The sequence below is a fragment of the Aythya ferina genome (genome assembly GCF_964211825.1).
Source record: "Aythya ferina genome assembly, chromosome: 1".
NCBI classification, from domain to species: Eukaryota; Metazoa; Chordata; class Aves; order Anseriformes; family Anatidae; genus Aythya; species Aythya ferina.
This window is the reverse complement of record NC_140296.1, coordinates 109110668-109134482: the sequence shown is the minus strand read 5'-3', so window position 1 is coordinate 109134482 and position 23815 is coordinate 109110668. Positions and strand designations below refer to the sequence as shown.

The 23815-nt window shown below is 36.0% G+C and overlaps 1 protein-coding gene across 4 annotated transcripts in view; it reads right to left on the bottom strand.

Annotated features, from left to right (window-relative positions):
* The window catches only part of CADM2 (cell adhesion molecule 2), a 679737-nt gene that overhangs the window by 69037 nt on the left and 586885 nt on the right, over nucleotides 1-23815 (bottom strand). For all 4 annotated transcript variants that reach the window (XM_084528767.1, XM_084528769.1, XM_084528768.1 and 1 more), the window contains one exon: nucleotides 7873-8051. In XM_084528767.1, coding sequence (XP_084384893.1) covers nucleotides 7873-8051 — 179 coding nt within the window. The remainder of the gene's footprint in view (nucleotides 1-7872; nucleotides 8052-23815) is intronic.

Below are 23815 nucleotides of genomic sequence, written 5' to 3'. Positions count from 1 at the left end.
AAATCAAACCTAGTATGCAATCTTTTCCTTTTCAGAAATCACATAGGGAGCCCAAATCAAGAACTATCTCATTAGCCAATTACACATGAACATAGAAAATTGAATTTCTTCACTTATTGTGTGACATGATCCAAAGCTACAGGTTTTTAGAATAAGTACATTTCTAACATATTTAAATAGGAATGAGCTATATGTGCTAGATGTGTTGGAATAGGTAGTTAAAAATTGGCACTCAAGACAGCATCTGCTGCTGGGGACTGGGGGGGAGAGGGAAGTAAAAGCAGGACAAATTCAAATTTAAGTCAACTGAAAGACCCTGGATTCAGTAATTCCAGCAAGTACTCCATTAAAAAAAAAAAATAATAATAATAATGTTATCTAAAAAAAAAAAAAAAAATCACTTTATTTTAAACCTTTCTTTCATCCAGAACAGTACTTAAATGTAAAACATTCTGCTAAAGCATTTCTGTGGTTTAGAATGTTATTTTCTTGACCTTTACAAAATAATTTTGAGCTTATCTGAAAGAAATAAAAGAAAGCATCTTACTTTTCTAAAGTCACCATAAATGAAGAAATATCAGTTCATACAGCTCAACTATAGACCCTACTGTGCAAGTATTTATCAACAAAAAGCAATTTCAAAGTAGCTGCCTTGCAAGTGTTCAGGGATAATAGCTGGCCAATTCATCCATAAAATTAAGCCAACAATTCCACCGTAAGTTTCTTGACAGACTTCTCATACCTGGAAACATAAATAAGCATTATATTTCTTTAGTCCAATAATAAAACCTATATTACACAATGTTTTCTTAATTCATCTGATTATGCAGGATTCCAACAAAACTGTTCTTTTAGGTTTGGGCCACCTGTTTTAGTGCAGCTAAAAGTCTTCAGAAGAAGTTAACTTTAACACTATGAAAGTGACTTAATACCTTGATGTCACTACACAAAGTTGATGTGTATACAAAATCAAAATAATTAAACACAATTTGAAGGGCTATACTTTGCAGAATATCATGTGAATACCATTTACTGTGTTTAAACCTTTAATAAAGGGTTTATTGAGCTACTTTCTCAGGACTGTGCAACCTAACTCCTACATACCTCGGCTTCTACACAAAAAAACATGGAAAAGTAAAATAAAAACTAAAACAAACAAACAAAAAACTTTGGGGTAAAGGAGACTCAGTTTGGGGTTATGATGACAAGTCTTCAAGAGCATTTTTTTAATTTATTTTTCAGCTGAAAGCTCAGATTCCTCTGTCAATGAGTCGTTTCCTTTACATTTTTATACTTTATTTTTTAAAAGATGAAAGTAGGAGAGACTGTTATTTTCACCTCTGTTTTAATGACTCAGAACTGAGGGACCCTCTTTCTTTTAATTCAAACACAGAAAAAAAAAATCTCAAAACCAAGCAGTATAGATAATCACATGCACAGAATTTCAAATTAAGTTCTGAGTGGTCTTCTGAGCCTCATATTCTTGATAAGCCTCGATTGCTGTGGAAGCAAAGTTTTTTTTTTTTTTTTTTTTTTCTCTTGTAAAAACACCCTCTATTATTGCTTTATTGTTCCATTACATCACAGGTCTGCTCAATTCTCTTTTCAGAAGCTTTGTTCGGTCAAAGGGTAGGATTTTCCCACAGTCAAGGAAATTCTCTTCTCTGAGACACATATGTGAGTGAGATGTTTCATCTCAGGAACTATAAAGGAGGCAACTTCAGAAACTGTCCAGTTACCTGGGCTATCATCTACCAATATCTGGGATCTTAACACCAAAATGGAGGGCAACTAGATTACTGCCGAGTCTGCTGCTCTATACAAGACCTCCATATAAGGTCTCTCATTCCTTTCTTTCCTTGCCGCTTCTCCCTGCCTTGCAGTGAATAATTTTTCTGTTTTTGGAGGGATGTTAGGAAAAGGTGTCCAAAAACAGTCTACAAGTTTTATCAAAGGTCTTCACTGAATTTTTTTTGCAAGCCAGGAGCTCTATTGCCCATCTGATAACCTCCATTTTCATTCATAACCTCCATTTCCACTTTCTTCAAATTACTGTTTGACTCGGTGTTTACTTTCATAGAGTGAGAGACGTGCACAAGTGAGTTACAGAAATAAAGGAAGGTGAGGGGCTCCTATGAGAACTTCAAGGCAGAAATTAAATGTAGTAAAAATTTTATAGTAGACAAATGAACAGACAGGGATAGCTTAGAGCAGATAGAGGTAATGGAGTTTTTCGATTTCAGATGTGTTTTGGATTCCACAGAGTTTCTACTAATTTAAAAATAAACTTGTGTAAAAGAAAAAGTGCATGGTACTGGAATTACAGGTGGCCTCAGAAGGTGAATTTTTGTAATAAATGTATGTGGAGGTAGGAATTGGTATATATATGGAAGTGGAGGTAAAAAACTTAGATGTCTGGTGTAAATTTGGCATAGACTTGTTTTAGACGTGGAAAGATCAAACAGATTTACTACCAGAAAGAAAATGAAGAAAACGATAAGAAAGAGACTGTGAAGGGAGAGTCTGGATATAAAGGACAGGAATCCAAGAAACGCAAAGAGGCTAAGATCATAATTAGTGAGACACTGACAGCAAGGTGAAAATTCTTGAGAAACTAGAGAAGGGAAGCCACATGAAAATGAAAGTGATTTTAACCGCAAGACAGTGATCCAACTGGAAATGGCAAAATAAAAGTGAGAGCATTACAGTGATAAGAATGGCTGTGGGACTTAGAAAAAGATCTAAGCCACTGGTCTAGATGGGAAACAATAGGAGACATACTGGGAACTGAAAGAAAATATGGAGGTGATGGTAAGAAGAATGAAGGAATGCCATCAATGCAAACATGAACAGCCATCCCAGCGAGATTTTCAATACTTCAATACTTTACAGCACCAACAGCAAAAGAGGCCAAGTAGATTGGAAAGTTAAGAAATGAAGAACTCAACCAGAAGGGTTTAAACAAACAAAAGTAAACACTTTTCCCTCAAAGCACATAATTCAATTCAAAACTTGTTGCCACAGGTTATTGTGAAAGCCAAGATGATAAATGTTTTGAAATAGGACTGGGTATTCATGGAAGATAAATATATCAGAGTCCAAAGGAAAGGTGCAGTGGGACCTTTGGTCCCACACATTGTAGAAGATCTTGTTTGAAATTACATTTCAAAATACTAATGAGGATATAATTCAGTAATTCACTTGCCTTTATTTGCAAAGAAATATCTTGTCTAAGAAAAAAATATTTGAGAGGATGAAGTCAAGGGAATATGTTATGCCACTTTCTATTCTCCAGACATATCGAGTTTTGGCTCAATCTCTTTATGTATAATTTGCAAGTAAGGACTGCCTATGAACATCCACAGAAGCCTATTCATGTCAATTACAATATTTCTTGGATGGATAATTGATACATGATGTATTATAGCTTAGAGTATTTCTATTAATTGAATACATGGCTTAAAATTAGCAAATCAGGATATTTCACCCAATTACTTCATTTCAAGTAGGTCTCTAAAACTATCAAATGCTGCTCCTTCCAGTAGGAAGTTCTCCTAATGCCATGGACTTCTGTTACCTACTCAATATGATAATTGAACTATGTCTTCAGCGGTGACCTCCAGAGATCATTAACTACAGTTACATACATAGTAGCTGTGCCTTCAGTTTCACTGTGATGGACCACATCCTTTCTCAACTCCAGCTAAATCAACGCAGTTATTACCTAAGCTTTGCAAGTACAACCTGCTTTTAGGTTGAGCATCACAAGTTTGAGAGTTAGCTCTGTTTACTGATGATTAATGACTAGTATTTGAACAAAGGTATACAAAAATTCTTAATAAATTGAAAGAGACTGAAAATTGCCTGCAGGACATTACCAAAGGAAGGATGTAATATATCTAGCCAGAATGTGCACTTCTAAAGCACTAAGCTCACCAATTAGAATACGGAAATGACAACAGCTACGGGCATTAAAGCTTGTGCCTTTGTTATTGCAAGAGACAAATGTCTGAGCAAACTACATGTCTTGCTTTTGTACTGCTGCCTATAAACTCCGACTTTGTGCCCACCTTCCGGCTTCATGAAGTGTTTTCTTGACATTTATTATTAATAATAAAAATTAAGAAAAATGAAAGTAGCAGTCATATTGATTCAGCAAAGCAGCATGAGCATATTTAATGGTCGATACCTTTTATCTGATTTAAATACATTCCCTTTCTTTGAAGTCTGATTTCTTTAATTACACTACATATCTAAAAAGATTTTTTATGTTATCAGATGCCAACTATGCTAGACATTGTCATTCATTTGCTTATAGTAGTATTTATTTCCACTGCCATCAACTCACACCTAAACAGCACTACCTCATATTTGTTTACATGGAAAAAAAAAACACATTATTTTTATGTATAATATTTTGTCAAGGTTGATCCAGCTAAAGGCATGTAACAGTCTTTTCTTGGTTTGCATAATTAATACGTATATAAAGTTTCCTTACCCTTAATCTCTAATTATGATAAACTACACCTTTCATTTTTAGGCAAGCTTCTCTCCATGCTAGAGTTGTCTAAATCTCTTCTGAGTAAGGAACATAACTTCAGGAATTGAGGGAATTAGTAGATAGAGTCCCACTGAGAGGGGGATTTTATGGGGAAAAAAAAAAAAAAAAGGAATAGTAAAAAAATAGAAATAAAGGAAAAGCCACATAGAACTTTTGTAACCTTAATGAACAGAAGACAGAAAATCTGTAGAAGTGATGTAGAGGGAATCAAAATAGAGATTTAAAACAAACAAACAAACTGTAAAGCAGATTTCCTCTGCAGAGGATACCTTCCATTGATGCCTTCTCAAACAAACTAGCCTGGCAAAACTAAATCAGCCATAGTATCTCTCTAAGCCTGGGGATATGATTATCATTGTTTCTCTCCTACACTTTAACTTCTCTGAGCTCTGGAGTTGCCTGGAAAAAAAAAACCACCACCACCTGTTTTTTGAAATCTGTGGAGTTGGACTTCCAGAGGCTTATTCAGCACAATGGCTACTATCACTCAGGGCATTTATGACTAACTCCATATGGATTTGGTAGGTTACTTTTCCTAGACCTTACTTCCCTGACTTGCATCTTCAAAGAATCTCTTGTGAAGGGAGCTTCTCTCATCATGCAGATTCTTCCCTCTCCTCTCCTATTTCTTTGTAGACGTACCACCCCTTAATGTTAAACCTGGCATGTGCTTGTATTAGAAACCAAAGACTCAAGGTGAGAAGGCTCACTTATACTGTACCAAAGTCAGCTTTGACCATCAGCTGTACCAAAAGGAGCAGGTCCAAAAAATTAAGTCAACACATTAGGCACGAGGAAAGGGTAAGGAAACCATGCTGCTTCCAGATATATTTACGAAGAAAAAGAGAAAATATTAAATGGAAGAATGCATCTCAGGAAGTGTTAAAAAGTGGTTTTCCTAGCAGAGTGGGAAAGAGAATAATAATAATGAATTGGTTTAGGAGGATTATTTTTCACTGGGGACATTCAGGAATCCAATGAACAAAAGAAAGGATAAGACTGCCTAAATTGATAAAATAATTGTGTCAGTCTCTACCGTGCTTAAAACAAACTTATAAACTCTGAAACACAGTTAGCTGTTAAGCTCTAAACACCATCACATACTCTGTCACACTACTCTCATTGTTACAGAAATCTAGGAAGCACCTGACATTTATCTTCTGTAGTTCTAACACCAGAATTGCAGAAATGCAATTAGGAAAACGCTGGTACTCATAACAGAAAAGGTCAGCAGTGTTCAAGCTAAACCTGGTAACATACCTAATGTGCTGCCACACGTAACAGAATGCTTTCCTGATAATGAATGACTTTACTGACTGCCATGAAGTTGTTGCAAAATAATCAGATCAACAGGGGCATGCCACTACGTGAAAGACGCATAGGATATTCTGAAATAGTCTTTGATAAGGGTCCACTGCAAAGTCACCACTGATGGAAAATCTACCATTATAAAAGGCCATGTTTCCAAAAATTATCACATAAATAAATTGGGTGCAAAACACAAATGATAGAAATTTCAGTGTTTGGTAAGCAAGGAAGCCATTACTTCATCTAAGGCAGTGCACCTAGTGCATGCAGCCAACAAACAATACAGCACCATTTCTTGGATGTAAAATATATATATTTTTTGGTAGTAATAAATGTAAGTAGATGTTAGGGAGTTTAGTTTTTCTGTTTGTCTTTAATAGAGAAATACTCACACAGCAGTACAGGCTCAATGGTCCACATTCAAAGGCTTCCTTCTTACTTGTGTCACTACTGCTACATAAACTAATAGTGAAGTTTAAGAGAAATGAAAAGTAATCTAGAGGGTTCTTTTGATAAATCACACATCAACAGCACTAAGAAATATCTCATCACTGAAAGACGAAGGTAGCATTTATTAGAAGTTTTCTGCCAAATACCAAGAGTCAGGTTAAGCCTTTAAGTGAAAAATATTTTTGAGAGCTTGCAAACACCAAAAAACATATATTTGTTATGCCTGAAGTAACTCTGAGCAGAATAAAACCTATGTACTTCCCATTTCAGTTTACAGACTATAATTTGTATTAGATTGTTTCACTTAATTTTTGCCATAGTTATAAAAAGTTGATTTTGTGTAAAAACTAGGGGAAAAAAGTACTGTGATGAATTGCAGTGCAGCTTTACCTCTTTATTCAGTTAGGTTAAAATTCAAACTATAGAACTTAATTTTCAAGGAATTATCATAGTTACATCTGTGATAAGACAAACTTTATGTTTTGAGACTGCTAGATTTTATAAAGTTTTCTTAAGGCTAAATGATAGCATTTTATTGTAGTTTCCCCTATGCCTGAGTTATATCAAATTATTTCTTGTTTAAATAAAAGCCTGGTATTCTTTTAGTGTGACACATACTGTTCACTAATTAATCAAGGAAAATAAATCAATTGAAATTTAATGTGAACCTTCCTATTATCAATTTCATTTGAAGAAGTATCTTGAATTTAGGACAGAACATGTTCTCAAAAGAGGATTGATTATAAAATTAAGCCAGATGCTATGATCAGCTAACTTGTATAAGCTGAATTTCATCAGTAGCAAGCTATAAATTATGTGAAGAGAAGTATCTGACAATCTGTCTTTGGTGGTCTATACAAAAAAAAGTCAAAAGGCTTCTGTCTGGTATTTTCAAATTTCCCTTCATATAGCCTTTTATAAACACTTTTAGCTGAACAATATGTGCCCGAGGCAAGTATTTATAAAACACTACATAACATAACACAGAATCACAGAATTGTAGGGGTTGGAAGGGACCTCGAAAGATCATCAGGTCCAACCGCCCTGCCAAAGTAGGTTCCTTAGGGCAGGCTGTCTAGGTAGGCCTTGAATATCTCCAGAGAAGGAGACTCCATAACCTCCCTGGGCAGCCTGTTCCAGGGCTCCATCACCCTCACTGTGAAGAAGTTCTTTCACATGTTGGTGTGGAACTTCCTGTGCTCAATTTTGTCGCCATTACCCCTTGTCCTGTCCGCACAAACCACTGAAAAGAGGTTGGTCAAATCCCTCTGTCTCCTACAAAGTATAACAAAATATTTTTACAGATGTTTATTTAGTAAAAAGTTCACAACCTTAGTGAACATATTTTGTTTAACCTGTATGAAGAGAGGCATGCCAAAAGAAGGAAGTAAACATACTAACAACAACTAGAGAATAGCATCAATAAAAGTGTACTTATACTTTCACCTTTTTCCCGATGTTCTTTCCTTAATGATCGTAAGCAACCAATTCTATTTTCCTGAAATGCTACATATGTGTAACATGCACCAAAGAACTAAAGGGAATACACTCACCATGTACTATCAGGACATATTCTGTGCTGTTTCGGCCAATGGGATTTTTTGCTTCACATCGGTATGTGCCATTGTCTGTTTTGTTCAGGAAACTGATGCTTAGGACCCTGCCGTTGACAACCATTCTCTCGGGATCTGGTAGTTCTCCACCATCCTTTGTCCACAATACTGGTTCTGGCCTGTTGGATCCAAGGCAATACATTTAATCAGATACATGTAGTATGTATGTGAAATATTATGTATCAGCAACAGTAACTTGTGGATGATACTCTGTTATCACAGAATACTTAGTAATCATTTGAGTTACTGGATATAACAAGCATCTATTGCAACTTTACCGTCTAGTACCAGACATGAACTACTGAAGCGCAGGAACAGGCAGGAAAAAGAAGAGGAACAAATAAGTAAACAGAATGGTATTGGAAAAGGCCAAGGTCTTCCCTAAATAAATACATAAACAAAAGTGCTAATGATATTTCAGGGTACACAGTTTGGCAAGACATTTGGCAAGCTGTGTGAAAACAGCTCTCTGTGTGATGAGTAGCACGGTCTTGTGCACCTGACAGGCAACAGAAATCATGCGAGCAGGCTGAGGTGGATGTAAGTGGTTTGTAAACGGATTCTTAAATTATTTAGGCTATTCACATTCACAAGTGTACTTGCATGTACTGAGTGCTTTTCCTGAACCAGGCATGTCAGTTGCAAAGTAATGCATCTTACACACAATCTAAATTTATTTCTGTTGCTGCACTGTGTCACAGCTCATCCCCTTTTCCACCCTTTCTGCATGCTTCCCTTGAATAATTGTTTATTTTACACACATTATCACAAGCAATATAAGATTTGACTTAAAATCCTGGACTTCCTTTCAGTGAAACCTTTCCTCTTTTACCTGGTGACCTCACGTCAGACCAAAGGCAAAGCACTGACAGCGATAACCTGTTAGCCAAGTTAAGGACACAGCAGAGAAGGGAAATGACTGTCTTATAGCTTCCCATACATCTTTCCACTGGCAACTGGTATTTAACTCTTTCCCAAAAATTCTCAAGAAGCTCTCCAGTTCAAAAGATTTGCCTAAGACAGCAGCAAGTATGTATTTCTTGTACACAGTCTTTGCCTGTATGTAACAAATTGCACTTTCAAATTTACGTGAGGGAAACCACCAAAAGGATAAGTCCACGATTAGAAATGAAAAGATGGCTTACTGAATCCCATCTCACAAACAGATGTAGCATCCCAGGTCTTTAGATACTAGTCACTAAAGCAAGATATACACAGCCTGCAGATTCAGTTATGCTTCTTCTATCTGGTAGCTTGGAACATTACAACCCAAATATCGATTCCTTTCTTTTGGCTGCACTACTTAAGTAATTTCAGTCAGTAGCAGTTCTAGATTTACAATTTATTTGGTAGCAGAATGTTACTATTTTTTTTTTTTCTTATCAAAGTATGCACTTTTATGACTAAATAATAAAACAAATATGAAGTACTTTTATAAAAACCATCAAATGCCTACTTAGTTTCTAGTCTTACTGAAGAAATACTTAATTTGATTAATTTAAGGTGTCTACAACCTATTAAATATGAGTGTTAAGAATAAGACTTAAGTCTAAATACCCAAACAGAGACATTTTGCTAAAATGCAGCCTTACACACGGAATAGGCCTAATACCTGCAACAACATTTTTATTTTATTTTATTTTATTTTATTTTATTTTATTTTATTTTATTTTATTTTATTTTATTTTATTTTATTTTTTAATTATACAACGTACAGACAAAGCGAAATTTTCTGAAATGCACTCACTGCTATATGTCTTCTATTACTATTTTTCTTTGGTAAAAAGGCCAGACATTATTTTTCTCTTGAGAAGCACCAGAGTTCTATATAGATTTCAGTAACATTTGGATGACAACTTATTAAATTATTACTGTACTTGTTACTGTTGGCTGTTCTCTGACACTGACTTTAATAACTTAAAAATAAATAATAAATCACACAGAATCATAGAATCATTTAAGTTGGAAAAGATCCTTAAAACCATCAAGCCCAACCATCGCCTAATGTTTCCAAGTCCATCACTAAACCATGTCCCTCAGCACCACATGCTCTTAAGCACCTCCAGAGACGGGGACTCTACCACTTCTCTGGGCAGCCTATTCCAATGCCTCACAACCCTCTCCATAAAGAGATACTTCCTGATACCTAATCTAAACCTCCCTTGGCACAAGTTGAGGCCATTGCCTCACGTTCTATGACTGGTCACCTGAGAAAAAAGACTGACACCCTCCTTACTGCAACTGCCTTTCAGGTAGTAACAGAAAGTGGTAAGGTCTCCACTCAGCCTCCTTTTCTCTACTAAATGACCCTAGTTCTCTCAGATGCTCCTTATGCATCTTGTTTTCTATTCCCTTCATCAGCTTCCTTGCTCTTCTCCGAATGCATTCCAGCAGCTTGACTTCCTTCTTGTAGTAAGGTGCTCAAAACTGAACGCCATACTTGAGGTACAGCCTCACCAGTGCCCAGTACAAGAGGACAATCTCTTCCCTAGTCAGGGAATATTACAACATTCACATAATTTTAAATCATGGATTAAGAACTATTGGTGTAATGGGCCTTATTTATATTTAACTGTAAATATGTCACAGTATTCTTCCTAAGTGTGCTTTCAAGCACTGATATCTAAATAGACATGTACACACAATACACATACCTCCTTTCTGCTTAACACTAGCAGGAAATCTAGATGTCCACATTGTTCCAGAAAAATTGTCCCACACAATTCACAACATTAAGGTGTGATTTGCTTTGATTTGTTAAAGTGGATGTGTTCAATTTTCTAGCAAACTCCTCATCGTTCCCCGTTTACCACTTTACTGTGAATCCGTAATCCCAGGAGTGGAAACTCTGAAACACTTCTGCTACAATGTAAACCATTACCTTCATAAATGGCACGTTAAAGCAACTTCTGTGCAGTGGTAATTTATGAAACGTACATTTTAAATTGAACTTAGATGGCATATCCTAGAGAAAAACCCATAGGATAACAAATAACTAGAAAATGGAGCCTTAGATCTAAATTATTCAAGGAGCTTTGTCACATCTTGGTATACCAACGGCAGTCCTACGCAGAGCAGTTAGAGAGGCAGGTCTACATCCTCTGGGTGACAAGGTGGCAGCACAGAAACCATCCCTTAATTAACAGATCTGCCCTGTGTGGGCTCAGCAGCAGCAGCACAGCCATCCCTGGGCAGCTGGCCTGTGGTCAGCACATCGTGGTGGCTGGGCGCAGACCTTGCTCCATCTCACCAGTCTCGGGAGAATGCTGCCTAAAGCAGCAACTGTCACAGCTGCAGAACTAAATCTTGCCTTCACTGCTGAAAAGCTTTGAGACACTCTGGTCTAAACAATTTATAAGTCAGGCAGAAGTGAGTTAAGAACATGAGACATGCTCAAACACCCAGGCCAGCATGCTGCTGCTGACAGCAACAACTGGACTGGCTGCTCAGGGAAAGCACATGAGCATGGCCACTGCCCATAGTCCATCCCTGTGCTCCGCCACCAGCCATAATCATCCCATGGGGATGCTGGAGGGCACGTCTCTTGTTCTCTTTAGTGTCTATGCAGTCTTTGGATCTGTTGCCCATAAATTTCTCAAATTTTTTTGAATCTGCTTACACTGCCAAACCAGACTTCTGTGGCAATGAATTCAAAAACGTTCCCTACCTGCTGTGTAAATGCTTACTTTTTTGTACTTTTATCTGTCTTGTACTGATCTCTGAGCCGTTGCAACGAATTATGGTAACAGAGTTTGGTAACAGTTCTGCATATTATAGCCTCACTATTAATTATGACAGACCTGTATTTAGTAGAATTTTCTTCTACTATCTCCCCCTTCTTTTCTCTACTTGTTTGAACTTGATACAGTCTGAGATTACTGGCAGGAAAAAACAGCAACACCCCTATATAAGAAAACAGACAGTCTAAATTTAGAAAACATTGGCCACTCCTTGATAAGAGCTTTAGCAAATTAATTGTCAAAAGCCCAAATGCAGTTGGAAGATCAGTGAAGAAACTCCTCTTCTGTGTCACAAGACACACTAAACTGTAATTTTTCTATAATTTATTTTATTGAAGAGTGTTCATGGATGTATATACAGAGGTTCATTTTTCACCCAACATTTTGAAAGTGTTCCAGCTCAGCTGGGGGATATTTAGGTTGGATATCCTAAAATATCAGGCAAACGTGTACACTTCTATTAACGCATATTTCTCTCTATTGCCTAGGTCTCTAATATTGAAGAACTTTACCTTTCGTTCACATATTAACAAATTGTCATGAGGCTACTGATAGGACTGGAACAAACAGGGTATCTCTGAGCCTTGCATTTGTGATTACTTCATGTTGAATCACACTTATCAGTTGACCCCACACTTTCTCAGGCAACCCCAAAAAAAGTATTTCTTGGAGAACAATGGCTATAAAATTGGAATGAGCACAGCGGCAACTAATACAGTTGTATTCTACCTTTGCACATTTCACAGCACAAACAAGCTCACCAACCTGCTCTGTCCTAACAGAAACATGCAGCCTGCTGATAATGAGGCAGTCACCCAAGGACCAAATTTGGGGCAACAGATGTTGTCTATATCCCTGGCTTAATCCCTCCCAGGTGGACGTGGCTATGTGGAAATAAGCTGTGCTACCACTGAGCCCCTTCATTGGGCTGGGAGAGGCAGCAGAGCTGAGACACCAAGATGTTGTTTTCTTCTCCAAAACACAGCTCTGCCTCTGGCCTCACCTATTCTAATTTGCTCTCAGCATGACACCTTTTAAAACAAAAACAAACAAATTAAGTATGCTGCATTGAAGAAATTCTTTCAAAGACAGCTCAGATGTGACAGACAGATCATGCTAGTTTTTTGGCTAGCATGTACAGCCTTTACTAATTTAGTTTTGTGTGCTGATGCCCACAGTAACACCATTGGGATTGCAGTATACTAAAAGAAGCTAGAGATGCTAATAATGATTATGGCCAATAACTCTTCTGCCAACCCCCTAAAATAAGCTTAAATTCTATACCTTCCCTGAAAAACTGCTAATCAGATTTAGACTTTGGTATTATTTATATTTAATCCTAATATGCCCAGAAGCTTTCAGAAACTGACTTGCATAAGTGAACTGTTTTTTGGTATTAATAAATAAATTTGTCAACTGTCTTTATGTTAGCCTTCAAATGTGACATAAAAAGCAACGTAGTTTGGTATTCTTTCCCAGACAAACTGAGATGGGACTGCAATGAGGGAATTAAAACTGTTACCATATTCCAGAGGGATTCAGGTTTCATAATGTGGAACCAAAGTTTTCTTTCAAGCAACTTCACAAAGAATTTATGAATCCAGATAAAGTATTTCTTAATCCTGATGCTAAGAAATCTTTTCTTCTAAAACAAATCAGAGAGAAAGCTAAGGATGAACTGGAATGTGTTGAAAAAAAAATGTTTTAGAAAACATTGATTTAGTTGGAAAAAAACATTTAGGCACAGACTTGACTTTTAAACAAGTGTTTACATAACACCTACGTCAACAGGATTTAAGTTCACTTTAATGTATTTGATAATCTAGGCCTTTAAAAGTCACACAGCATTATTTTAAAGCAAGTTCTTTAATTTTTGACCTCTTTCCCCACCCTTAATCAAAGTCCTACGATGCTTCAGAGTTTGCAATAATTCTCTCTTCTAGTGATACTTTTTGATATATAAACATTAAATTTATCTTAATTTAAATAATACATGCAGCTACTGTATCAGCTCTTCTTTCTGAATACAGTGAACTTAACACAATCCATTTTCACCTGGAAGTTCTTGGCTCTCTGCATTTTTGTTACCCTTTTCTGATTTCTGTATACAGAAAGGTCATGGCAAAAGTGTTCTTCATTAAGACTTTGATCTCAAATGCTCAGAGACCTTAATGGCCTATAATTCTACCACCAGATAACCTTTTCACATCCACAAGATCTCACTCACACAACAGACAAAAAACAAACAAAACAAAACATGCCAGCTGTTTACATCCTCAGTCTCACTAAGCATATTATCATTCATTTGGGTACCTAAAGATCCCTTCAAGACTTTGTAGTCAGCGTGAATAAAAATAGGAAAGATATAAGTATTTGTGGAACACTAACAAGAGAAGTAAATTCATTATTTTGAGCATGGCCCTCATGAACTTTTAATTCTCCAAGCAGGGGCACACTTATTTTCTCTGAAGTCCATAAAAAACACATACTAGTGAAAGTGTTCAAATGAGTAATGGAAAAGGCTCTGCCACTTTTATCAGAGCATTTTTGTTGAAATGCTGGTTTAACGTTAAAAGCAATCTAAGGGAATGGTTGCTTCATTAATTTGACCTTACAGAGTTTCTCTATGTTGAGAATCTGGATTTTAGATTTGTCAGTTAATCACCCAGTTGAAAGTTTAAAACCCAAGGGAACTTCTTGTTTGTACAAAGTCTCACTCTGATGAGTCATATTGGGATGAGCTGGTTTGGGAGCATTTCATCTATCAAAAACATCAATACTCTCAGTCTATAGCCTTTCATAAAAGGCTCAGATAAATGTTTTTTATTTTATCAGATAAGAACTCTCCATGATTTTGTATCTTTGCAGAGCTTGAGTAACCTTCATAGGGTATTTAACTCCCCAAAAGAATTAGTCAAAAATGTCCTAAGTATCTTTTATAAAGTTCTCTTTTTATTAGGAAGGAAGCTTTGAACATGTGAATTTCCTATTCACCATAACTATTCAGTCTATGCTTTTATCTTTCAAGCATCTCAGAAGGCATAACACAGCCTAAGAACATTTATGATGCCTTATACCAGTGTTTTTAAAATGGCTAAGAAATAAATTCCAAATGTATGTTAAAAATGAGGTGGCAATAAAATATAAATTTCTGCTTTCTACTTTACAAACATTTGTCAGGAATTCACAGCTATGAAAACAACAGGAACAACAAGAAATGTTAAAGAAAGTTGTGGTGTATTATGCTTTTGGAAAAGTTGCCTAAATTTAAAGAGGTGACAAGAATATTAAATTATGTTAGTATTCATCACTTATAGTAAAAAAAAAAAAAAAAAAAAAGAGAGAAAAAAAAAAGATAACAGAAAAGGGAAGAAAACAAGCAAACCAAAGCAAACAAAAACCCTTCATCCCTTATCTTCTGTTCTGGTTACAGATAAAACCTTTCTTTTATCCATCACAAATGCAGTGGGGTAACAGGACTTCCTGCCTGTAGCTTTCCTTGGATAAAACAGGCAGTCCTCTTACCTTCAGACTTACTCTTTGGGTTACACTTGCTTACCATGGTGATATGATAGACTAAATTTGCAGCTGAAAATCCTTATCCTGAACAAGGCTGTGACAGCAACTGATTAAAGTGACTCAGGAAAAGTCTTTTCAAAGCAAAGGTATTTTTTCTGTTGCTCAAAAATACAAAACATAGATTGTGAAGGGAGAAAAAGAGTATGTTTTCAAATTTTCCCCTATCTATACCGTAATCTTTCCTTGCAACTATTTTTTTAAAGGTTCATTTCAGGTCAGTTAATATGCACCTTTAGCCATAAGAACCTGACTATTCTCTTTCTGCCATAATTCTCTTTCATGCTATATCTCCCTGTCATCAGGCTGATAATCCATTTACCTTTATCCTTTCATATCTCTGACCTAAGGTTTTCTACCCTTAGTACAGCTGTGTAATGATGCTGCTCTGTGTCTCGATAGCTTTTTCCCAATAGATTATCAAGCCATTATTATGTTAACTATAATGAAAATATTTACCTGTAGTTTCTCCTGTTGCCTTTTATGTATTCCTCACCAATATTTCCTTTATTTTAGTCTTTCTCAAGAAGGCAAGACAATATCTAATAAATACTCTGAAAAATGTATATATCATATATATGTATATATGGAGCTTTTACCTAGTTCCATTATTATTCATAATGTTACCACAAAAGTATAAAAACCTGCTATGAATAACATTGGAGAGATTGGCGTTCTCATAGTCATAAGAGAGATCAACAAGAGAAATTATGTGAAATCAGAAGATACCTTATCAGTGAGTTGCAACAGAAATAGCCCTTATATTCTCCTATTGTAATCAGCAGGGAGGCAAGAGATGTACAAAAAAAATTTTCTCAAAAAAAAAAACCCTCTGTGGGGAAGATGCCATAGGGATGCAGTCCAGAATTTCATGTTAAATAACTCAAAAGCCATTGCCACATGAATGTAGATGTGGGGGAGTCCCTTAAGCTTGTTCATGAAATACCATCCTCCATAAGGTAAGTTAAACATGGGGGCAAAGACAGGGCATCAAATTAGCATGCTCACTGCTGTGAGTGATCCACTCTCTTTCCATGATTCACATTAGAAGTGAAAAAGTAGTTCAGAGTTATAATTCATTATCAGTAGGCATGGGGTATGTGTAGGAAAAGCAATGCTTTGTCAGGGTTAGTTTAGTTATGCTAGCACTGCTAGTCTGTTCAGCTTTGAAGGAAATGCAAAATCAGAGAGCTCACAAAAGTGCTGTATCGCTGATGGGACGATGTCAGAAAAAGTTTCATGATGCCATTGTGCTATACATCAAAACTGAGGTCAAATAAGCAGATTTTTCTCAATAGTGGAATGCATAGGAACCCATCACTAAAGTATCTGATAACACAGCTATTTATTTGATTTCTTATGCCCCCAGTATTAGAGCATGCAAATAGACAACTAAGAATAAATGCAGTAAGACTTGAAATCAAACTGTGCACAGCTGGTTGCTAACTTCATTCACTGCCCCAAATACCTCTAATTATACTCACACTAAGGCAAACATTTACCTAAAAAATGCATTTTCTTAAAAACTGCTCGTTACAAAAAGTTCTTAAGAAAGTACCATAATCATTCAGGTTACACATTCAGGTTTTGCTTTGCCAGTTTCAACAGTGCTGGTCCTAATGGCATTAATTTCTTCTAAGGCTTTTATCTGAACATCTTACCTTCTTTCTTCTTTATTAGCCAGAAGGAATCTCCTTTTTGTCTTAGAGATATTAAACTCACCTAGCAGTGAAATTACCACTGAATACCATAAAAATAACTTGCTAACCTCTTACAACTATCACCAGTATTTAAAGAATTTAGACAAAACATGGTGCCTCTTTTTTTTTTTTTTTTTTTTTATGAGTCCTGAAGGAGACGTCTACTAAAAGTTCCTCATTGTCACAATAAACTAGAAATATATATATTTCTAGTTTTAGCAAGACTATCCTCTTGATTTGGGAGAGAAATAGTTGATTTTGTATTTTTCAACCTGACAATTTTTCCACTCTGCCCCGCTTTCCTTCCTCTTCTATTAGAAGCTACTCAATACGAGGTTAGGCTTGGCTGTCAAATGATCAAGGAAGCCAGGTCTGGCTACAAATCTCCTACTTCCCTTGCAGCCCCCTATTACTTAGGCCAATACCATTAGCAGAAATACTGGGAGATCCTGATCTACTTTTCCGTTGTGACAGACAGCTAAATCTTGTTTTGATAACATTAAGATTGCAGAGACCCTCAGAAAGTCAGCTTGGCTAATTGAAATTAATAGCTTCAAATCCATATATTAGTTTATTTGCTAAAATGCACTTTATAAGGGGGAAAGCTTACCTTTTTCTCCTTTGATTAGCAAAATAAATGCTATTATCTTTAATTTACATAAGAAATGAAACATTTTTGCAATGTTCATACTTGACAAATCACATGGACCTCCTGTAGAGTGAACAAATTCAAAATTTATGTCTTTTGGAGGCTTATAAGCCGTAACTTTCCAACATTTAAATAGAATTTAACTATAGACTCTTGAACTATTCACAAAAGGTCTTAACTGTGTGCCAGTGTGTAAAGTTAGATCAGGACTGACAGGCATCTGCTGTTGCTTAAGGCTTAGAGTTCATGCTGACTATTCAAATTATTCACCATGTGTTTTTAAATAATCAGGTGATTTTTCTGTATTCTGTTACCTGATATTATTCAGCAATTTTAATTTCTGCAAAAAGTTTTCCTTTGAATATGCCATACTGAGAAACGTTTCTAAAAGTTATTGTACTATAGTATTCCTTATTTTCTGATTCTAGGAATTCTGTGACATTCCAGCTCAGACTATATAGCAAAATATGTAAAACCATTAAAATCCTCACCATCCAAATTTAGTATAAATGCCAAGTGGAGCCCTTTCTGATTGATATGAAAAATAATATTCTGTTCATTGATCAGTGAACAACTCTGTCCTTGTCAGAATCAAAAAGTAATCCAAGAACTACCATAATGACTCAACAGTACTGAAATGAATAAACACCAAGTGTGACTATATATGAAATCTGAAATATTAAGTTTTCACTCATTTCACCTTTTTGTTAGTACTTAACAACAAGCCACTTGCAGAATACTGTTTGCTTTTAAAGTCTTAAACCCACAGAATCATATTTAAACTGCAGTTAAGGATCAATATCATCAAGAACAAAAGTCCTCTAGTTTCTGTGATAGTTGCCTACTTCAGCTACCATTCTTTTTGCAGTAATGCAGGATCTTAATACATATTATCACTCCAAAACATAATACATATTTTCTAATAGCAAGTTCTGGAGAAAGCAAATCTTTAAAGTATTCCAAATATCCAATCCTCTCAACCTAGCATAGGTTCAGACATCTGTGTTTCAGGATAAGCTGTACAAAAATATTTTTAACTCTCATGGAAGTATAAAGTGTATTTCAGATTTTGTAGCTGTTTTAAGTATGTTTAATTGCTTACTGATTGCCAGTCTTATTTTGGTACAAAGAAATCTCTGAATCATTTCAGACTTCATTTTGAAGTTTGTACTTTAAAGCAAGAAATAAATCCAAATAATATTCTTATAAGACACTCCAGTTTTACCACTTGCATATAATAAAAGAACTGAAAAGTATTTCTGAGTTTATTATTTTGATTAACAATACTGTCAGGTTGAGTCTCATCATAAAACCTTTCTTAATTGTTTTAAAACATTTTCTTGTGATACTAAATATTCCTGCAAGTATACCTTTAGCATTCATACAAGCCTGGTACATCTCTATAGCTGTACTTTCTTTACCAAAATGTTTTTCAATTTATTTATTTATTTATTTATTTATTTATTTTAGATCTGAACTCTTCAGCTCTTTAGATGATTTGCAAAGTTTCTTACAGTCTTGAAGTGTTTATTGCTGTTACTGTTATACTGTTGTTGATATCCAACCAACTTGCTAATTTCTTTAATGGAACAGCTTCTTCATCGAAGTGCTAGATCTTGTGACTAATTTTCTTTGAGGAATTCAAATCTTTTGTGGGTGGGTTAACCCAAGTAGGTAACTCAGGACCCCAAGGCCACTTTCTCACTCCCCCCATCACTCTCTCTCTGGGTTGGCAGAAAGGAAAGGAAAAATGAAAGAAAGAAAACATGGGGCAAGAGAAAATTTGTTTAGTAAGTGACAGAGAAGTGGAAGAAGAGAGAAAGAAAACAAAATAAGCAGTGTAAAGGCAAGAGGAAAGATGGCCACCTTCCCTAAACCCTTCCCTTTTTTGTTGCTGAGCATGACGTTGTTATATGGGATAGAGTATCTCTTTGGTTAATTCGAGTAATCTGCTTGGCTGTGTCCTCCCTCAGCCTCTTGTGCACTGCCCAACTACTCACCGGGGGGATGAAACGAGAAACACAGAAGGCCTTGGCACTGCACAGCTTGCATTCAGACACAGCTAACACACCTGTGTTCTATCAGCATTGTTTTGGTCCCAAAGCTAAACCTGTATATGGCCTGTTTTGGTGAGAATTAACTCTGTCCCAGCCACACCCAGTATAACATCTCACTGTTCTTGTTATCTCTTCTCTCTCTCTCTTCCTCTATTTCTCTTTCCTTCTTTCTCTCTTCTCTATATTTAAATCCATCCACAATTTCCTACACTTACCAGGCCCTGCAAATGTACCTGTGGCTGGAGCTCTTAAATTCAAAATTGCTTTCTTTCTGAACAGTCAGATTGGTACTGTAAAAATAGGTACACTCTACCTTCGATGTGTAGTATGTACTGCATGCTTACACAATGTTTAGGAGAAAGCTGCCAGTTTGTTTTCCACAGCAGCTTTTATTCATACACTACTGGGACATTGTCAGCAAGCTTTTTAGGCCAGTCTTGGAGAAAAATAAAAAGTAAAAAAAACCAGATACAAAAAGGTTTTGCAGAGTTTCTCTTGCACCAGAGCTACACAATCTTACACACACACAACTGAACACAGTTTAAAAAAAAAAAAAAAGAAAAAACAAATCCTTTTACGTATACCCTTCAACCTTGACATATCTGAAGATTAAAAACATTGCATGCTTTCTAAGAGACTGTTATCTTCATCTTTTCACTTGGGCATCCACTTCTGCTAATTCCTTAGTCAGAAAGTGGGAGCTACTCTGTGAGCACTGCAGATTTATTCATTTTAATGTTTGTTTGTTTTTTAATAGAAGAGAACAGTAAGTCATTTTGGCTACATGGTCCATATACTGCCATACCATTACCTTGCCTTCTGTTTTTCAGTTTTGCTCAAATCTCTCCCACATTTGTCATATACTCTACCTACATGCAAAATGGTGTCTGACTCCAAGCCCATTCTGTTGTTTTTTTTTGTTTGTTTGTTTGTTTGTTTGTTTTGTTTTTGTTTCTGGTTTGTTTGTTTGTTTGTATTCTCTCTCTCCTCTGGATCTGACCAGCTTCTCAAACAACAGGGTGGACATTTCTACTCCTTTCTTAAGTCTTGAGACATTGTAGGTAATTACTCCCATGAAAGGCAAAATTTGCTAAATGACTTTCTACCTTTCAGTAGAAATGGAAACAGAAAAGACAGAAGGGAAAAGGAGCCTGCCAAGTTTCCCAGCTTTCAGTGCCAGAATATCACTTGGGAGCAAGCAGAGAACTGAAAAATATAGTCACGCTGATGTATATCATAAACAAAAAGGTAAATCTTTTTTAAATACACCATTAGAAGGTCAGGGAATAAGCACTGAATTCATTATTATTTTTTTTTCTTTTCAGATTTATTCTGAAAAAGAGATGGATATTTTAATGCATTTTTAGTACCTCAAATCAAAATAAGTAGTATTTTAGAAGCTTTTTTGTAGACACCTCTTAACCATGCTTTTTTATATGAACATTAAAGTCTGAGGCTTAAAACTTAAGTTCAGAGAAAGCACTATACCCTTTACAGTTTACAAACAGCTTTCATAAAAAGTGCACTTAAAAAAATTCTGTCTATAGAAAACAATGTCTGCAGTATGTATGCCTATACTGTTCATTTTGTGTTGTCAATTTATAAATAATTTATATTTCTTTTAAATTTCAACCAGGGGGAAAAAAAAAAAAAAAAAAAAAAAAGTCCTCCACAAGTCTAATATCTCTTTCAAAAGGATTCCTGAGGCTAAAAAGGCAATAAGAGGTGTAAGCCAGTACAACAGCAGGAAAGAAAAAAAATACATTTAAAATCTCATGTCGTAAATCCTGCCTTACTTTCAGGGGAATGGGGACCTTGCAGAGGTGTGTAGGTACTACTGCCACTGTCAGGAACTGCCACTAGCTCAAGGCCAAAATACCAGGAAATATTTTGCAGGGAATATCTGTGGGTTGGTTTGACTCAACCATAGATTAGATAAGGTGTTTTCCAATTTTATGAAGTAGCAAAGACGCTGCTTTTGTATCAAAAGTCTTGCACTGAAGGCCTGCTATAGACAGATTGCACAACAACAAGCTGTTCAGGTGGAAGCACAATATATTATCTGCTACACAGTCATATAGCAGCTCTCACAAGCAATGGATAAGATATCCCTAACAACATATCAATAATTAAGAACAGGCGACAGCCTTGGTTCTAAGAGATTGTGCAAGCAGTGAAGGGGGAGAAATCTCTCCTGTCAAGTGCATCTCCCTTATTGCTGCAGGCAGAGAGGAATGCAGGTTCAGTGAAGCTGCAAGCTCCTCTAGAGAATGAAAAGTCAACAGAGACCAAGCTTCAGACTAGTGGCCAGGTAGCCCCACACAGTGAAAAAGCAACATCCATTCAGGGCTACAATAACATTACTTCAGCTGGGGAATGATGAAGAAGAGAAACAGAGATGCCCTGAAAGCTCCTTTAAAATTTCAGAGCTTGAACTACCCTGGCTCAATGCTGAGCATGTCTGTAATATACTCCCTTCCCCGGTTGTGCCTGGTATTGGTGCCATTTATTGATGTGCAAATTAGAAAGTCAAATTTCTTTCCTTTCAGATTTATAATCTAAGACATACACTCAGATAAAAGGGGAAAAAAGAAGAGGGGAAGCTACACAGAGATAAGTGAGTATAAAGAAAAATTGTCACACCTTGTTTAAACGTTTTATTGCTGTTCTTAGGGGTTTTTTCTTTTCTGTCAGAGTACAGCTGAGATGATAAATGGCATGTAAGAACTTCATTCACATGAAAAAACGTTGATTAAACATAGAAATCTTAAGGGCCTGGTTTAGTTATAATTCTAGTTCTATAGGTTTCTAATTATGTAGTCTGTATTCAAACAGCTAAATCTTCGGGCTTCTTATACTGCTGTTTACACCTTGTTGATTCCTTCTTAACCTTTAAGAGCTATTGAGAAATTAGTAGATTATTCTTTTTCATCAGCTATAAGTAAATCATGACTATAAGAACAAAGTATAATAGAAACTGCAGTGGATTAAATGGACAATAGCCAAAAAAAATGTATTTCAAAGACATGCAAATGTCAGCAGTATTATGATAATATGTTGCTCAAGTGGATACCTCAGAATGGCATCTGAAAATTACTGGGATTAACCAGGAACTATGCTCTTAATGCTAATGAAGTACTGCTGAGGATAGGAAAGCAGCAGCAAAGCATAATGACAGGATGAGCACACCTTAGTTGCTATGCATTTCATAGAACACAGGAAAATAACATCCTCTCATCTAGTATGTCTTCAGATCATTTTATAACATTGTGTTCTTCACAAAAGTTTACAAGTACATTGCAATCCCAAGCCAGAGTACCAAGACCTGAGGAAAATACCAGTTAATCAGAAATAATAAAAATAACTAATTAAATAAATAGATGAGAAATTCACCATGATTTGTGTTAAATACTTTACATTTTCATATTATAAGATTAAAAAGAATGTATACTTTCTAAATCCAGTTTGGCTAAGAGACAAAGACTAGCATAGGTCAAGCCAAAGTGCCACTTTTCATGCAACTCTATAGGTAAAGGTATTGGTAGAGACTGCAAGGAGGAAACAGGAGGTAACTTCTGTCACACAACATTCTCAGTTCTGTTTTTTCTTTTTCTTTAATCAATAGTATGTCTCATGGTGATATCCCCACTACCAGTTGAGGACAGAAGTGTATATCAAGATATCAATGAGCAAAGATTATTATGAGCTTTTTTTTTTTTTTTTTTTTTTTTTCCTTTGAGGAGTCAAGATTTTAGACTTCTCAGATATTTCAGGCTGAGACACTAAGGGACATTCATATGCCTAACTTGCACTGTTTTTAATAAGAGCTGTGTCCCAGTACTCGTAAGAAGCCATGTCACTATTATTACAAGTAAGCTGAGAAATCCCATCTAAGAAACACCAGCTGCATTTCTGGGCTAGGGTCAAATGTTTGCTGGCACAAGAATCAAAGAGGAAAATGAAGAGTGGCTGATTCACTTCCGCTTTTTCCATTAAGTAAACAGTTGAAAATCTGATTCAGAGTTACTTGCTCATCCAAATAGTACTTGTTTAAAATCTTGTGGCTATTGATGTAAGACACAGTCAAGGAGAAGCTTCATTAAACTAAAATTCCTTGATGCATTTGAGATGCAGCAACAGCACCCAGAGAGCTGATAAAAG